Genomic DNA, 3,787 nt, shown 5'->3' on the forward strand with positions numbered 1-3,787 from the left:
TACGCAGACATCCCCCCCTCTGCCCACGTTCCCCTCCTGGGGGAGCCTGAAGGACCGAGCTCCCACCCTGGAGCTCTCTGGGATCCTTTTGCGGGGGCATTTGGGCTGGCCGAATCCTCGGGACACACCACGTCAGGGCCACTTCACACCAGGAAACACATTCTGGGCTCCCCACCATGAATTGCTCCTCCTGATTCACCCCTTTAACGCCAGGATGAGCAAAAGAGCCCCGGGGTGTCCGGTCCAGAGAACCACATTCCAGACACCTTTATTTGCAAACTCAACGCTGGGGAAAACCAGGAATTCCTTCTGGAGCTATTTATATGATAAATGTGTTGCCCAGCACGTGCTTTATTACACGTGGCAGCAAAGCTAAAAATAACGCAGTGGCTCCCGACAGCCCCCAGATGTCCTGCTTAGCAGAAAGCGCTTTATCCTCCGTGCCCCTCGTCAGCTCCTGATGGGAGGAAAGGGCTTTCTCTGCATCCTGTTGCTCCAGCCAGGAAGGTGACATCTCCACGGCTGTGCTGAGGAGCCGCGTCCCAGCGGAGCTGCCAGCCCGCAAAGGGGTGGCTGGAGGAGAGGGTGGTGCTTTCCCTCACCAACCTGCAATCACAACTTAAACACCCCTGGGTTGCCTTGCCCCGAACTCCAGCAAGTGAAAACGCGCCCTCGGGGCAAATCCTAACACAGCAGCGACCTCCAAATGTCAGGCTTCCTTGCGTTGCTCGCTCTGTTGTGCGGCATTTCGCCCAAATCTTTTTTTCAATCGGGAAAGGAGAGAGGAAAAACCTCTTTGTCCCACCAGCCAGCCCGGCTCAGGCTGGTTGGGTGTGCTGCGAGGGCAAGCTGCTGACTCCCATTTGGCTTCTTCCCACCCATCCTTTTCCTCAAATCCACTTTAAAGCAAGAGGGCTGCCAGCAGGAAGGAGTTGCTCAAGATGCTCCTGGAGGTGACACCCCCTTAGTGCTACTTTAGTCCCACCTTTGAGAGAGAACTAGGAAGGGGCACCCTCGGTTTGGGTGGTGAGTGATGCTCGTGGTGTCCAGACACCCCGGTCTCACCAGTTGACGTGGCAGTTCCGGGGTTGGCAGCCGAGATCCTGGTCCCCAGGATGACATCCCTGTTGCTCCCCAAAGCAGGAGCCGGGATTAGTCAGCCTGAATCAGGCTCATTTTCCAGCAGCAGTCCCAGAGGGATTGTGCAAGGCAGGAACTACCCACACATAAGTCACCGTTGAGACCTTCCCGGTCCTGGGGCACGTGCGGCAGCGAAACGCCGACACCGCGCTCAGCCAATATTGTGGCTGTTTTTTGGCCGCACGAAGCCAGACAAATGTTTCTTTCTCTTTTTTAGCCCTTCAGCCCATCCCTCCCTGAGCATAGCTTGCTGGATGAGAACAAACTCATTTTCATTTCCATCGAGAAACAGTTCAGACTGAGAAAACACCGGCTGAGGGGGGTGGCAATGTCCGAGATGGGACAGAGCCTTCCCCGCAGCTCGCAGCTCAATTTGGGACACAAACGCGAGTTACGACTCATGTCGGAGCAGCACATCTTGGCTCAACCCAAGACCTCGCTGTGCTGTGTAAATGCAAACCGAAGATCAACCCTGCCTTTAAAAGGGCCCATTTGAAGGACAAATTAACTTGCAACGAAAGATCTACCCATAGCCTGAGCTCCCACAACGCTTAGTTACGTGCTCCTCACCCCTGAAGCCACAAATAACCCTGGGTGCAAGCTGTCCGTGAGCCAATCAGGCAAAATCTCCCACCACTGTCCTGCCTAGCTGAGGACAAGCAAAGTTATTCCGCAGTGGAGGTGTCCCAGCTCAGACAGGGCGATGCCAGTCTGAAATTTGTGCCCAGGACAGACCAGGACAGGAGCCAGCTTCCCAGAAACCCACTTGTTCCTCAGAACTTCACCCTTGCGTTAAAGGAGATGAGACCACGGCAAGTGCTCCTGCTTTCGGGGCAACCCAGCGGCTCTTTTGAGGCAGGAGCAGCTCCAGCCTTGCGAAACTCCCCGGCGTTAATCCTGAGGGGATTCACCTGCTCCCAAGACACCGGCTGGAGCCTGTTGGCGGTGGCAGAAGTGATGAAACTCCCTTCGTGCAAACAGATCACCTTTTGTGCAAGAGTCGAAGGCACCGAGTCATGTGCAAGATCAGGAGCCAAAACCTGATGCCCACAAGACACTCCTTGTTGCAGCATCCGTCTTGGAGATGTTCTTGATCACCTCTCTGAGCCTCTCTTCTCTCATCGCAACCACAGAGCCGTGAGGGGCAAAGAACCCGAAGTCACGCTCCGTTTTTCGTCTCACGGCTCCTCCGCTCACTCCCAGCAGCCACAGAGGGATTGTAGATAAGGTACTTGGAAAATATTTCCCTTGATGGAGGAGCTCGGGGAAGGCGGCCTCGCATGATGGGACCACAGCAAGGTGCACCAGCAAGCAACTGGTGGGCGAGGCTAAAGACCAGGGGAAGTCCCAACCCATCAAAGAGAAGGACAAACCCCCCTCATGCCCCAGAGCTCAAGGAAACCCTCCAGCGTAAAAACATCCCTCACCCTTCCCCTTCTGAAGGTCTCCTGGATCCAACCTGACACGGAACCAGTTGCCCCAGGCCAGCTGAGCTCCTGGTACCCTCAGCACCGACAACTTTCAACCCCTCATTGGCTCTTTCCCACCTGCTTTGACCCCTCTGCCAAAGCTGAGCTCCTCTACTCACGTCCAGCCACGCAGCCCAGGGCTAGTCCTGCCCCGAGGAGGAGGATCCAGGTCTTCATCGTCCCGTACACGACCAGCTGGGTGTCCTGGAGAGCAGGTTGGGAATGCCGGTGCTCCTGGGTGCTCCCTGCTATATGTGGGTCTGCCGGGAGGGGAGGGAGGAGCGTGATGTTACCGAGGGCTTCACGGGCAGGCTGAGCCCAACCTTGGCCAAAACTCATTATGTGCACGGCTTAATTATAGGCTGCCTGGAGTGGGAGGGCTGGTAATTCCAGTATCCCGGTATTGCTCCACTCCTCACATGTGTGGCCCCTGGGCGTGATGGAGGAGCACGGGGAAAGCTTCTCAGTGGGGTCTTTGCTCCCCCGGAGCCCAGCAGGTCCATGAAAGGTGCAAGCTGGAGACCAGTGCCACGCGCTCCCATGCAAATGGTGCTGACTGGGGGCATCGTTGGGGGTAACGCTGTCCCTCAGCTGTCGTCTCTGGAGGCTGTTGTCCCCTTACGGCAAGGACCAACCTCAGGTGAAGCCTCCAGGTCTTCCAGCAGTGAAAGAAAACCTTGCGACATGACCACAACCCAGGCTTCAGCGTCAAGGCACTGAGGTGAGCGGGAAGGAGCCTCCTCAACCCGTTTTGCTGCTGTTGGGGAAGTTCAGCTCTTCCACACATCTCCCTGTCTCTTCTCAGCCACGGTCGCCCAAGGGCTTACCTCAACTCATGGAGGACGGTCATCACGTCCGTGACGTGTTTCCTTGTCTTCCCAGGAAAATAATGACAAGACCAACAGCACGTGCTGGAGCTGCTCCTGAGGGTCCATCATGGGCACCATCTGATTTCTGGCTTCTCACACGGTGGTTTCTCAGGAGGCCTGAGCACAAGCCTTGCCCACAGCCCAGATGATTTACACGAGCCCCTTCTCCTGGCCCGTGGACCAACACCAGCTGGTCCCTTGTGGCCCGTGTCCCTCTGGTTTGGCCAGCCCTGATGTGACACCAGGGAGACTCCCCAGCCCGAGGCTTCAGGAGATTCTGTAAACAGCCGCGGGCTCTCCCGGGCCGCC

At 56.7% G+C, this 3,787-nt stretch overlaps 1 protein-coding gene across 1 annotated transcript in view; it reads right to left on the reverse strand.

Annotated features, from left to right (window-relative positions):
- Positions 1-2,869, reverse strand: part of LOC104276055 (poly(U)-specific endoribonuclease-like) — a gene marked incomplete at its 5' end in the record, with an annotated part of 5,606 nt that extends 2,737 nt beyond the window's left edge. Inside the window, one exon of the mRNA XM_009872221.1 lies at positions 2,729-2,869. Within this exon, the coding sequence (XP_009870523.1) occupies positions 2,729-2,869 (141 nt within the window). The remainder of the gene's footprint in view (positions 1-2,728) is intronic.
- Between the last annotated feature and the right edge of the window lie 918 nt (positions 2,870-3,787).

Source organism: Apaloderma vittatum, unplaced genomic scaffold (genome assembly GCF_000703405.1).
Source record: "Apaloderma vittatum isolate BGI_N311 unplaced genomic scaffold, ASM70340v1 scaffold24776, whole genome shotgun sequence".
Taxonomy (NCBI): Eukaryota; Metazoa; Chordata; class Aves; order Trogoniformes; family Trogonidae; genus Apaloderma; species Apaloderma vittatum.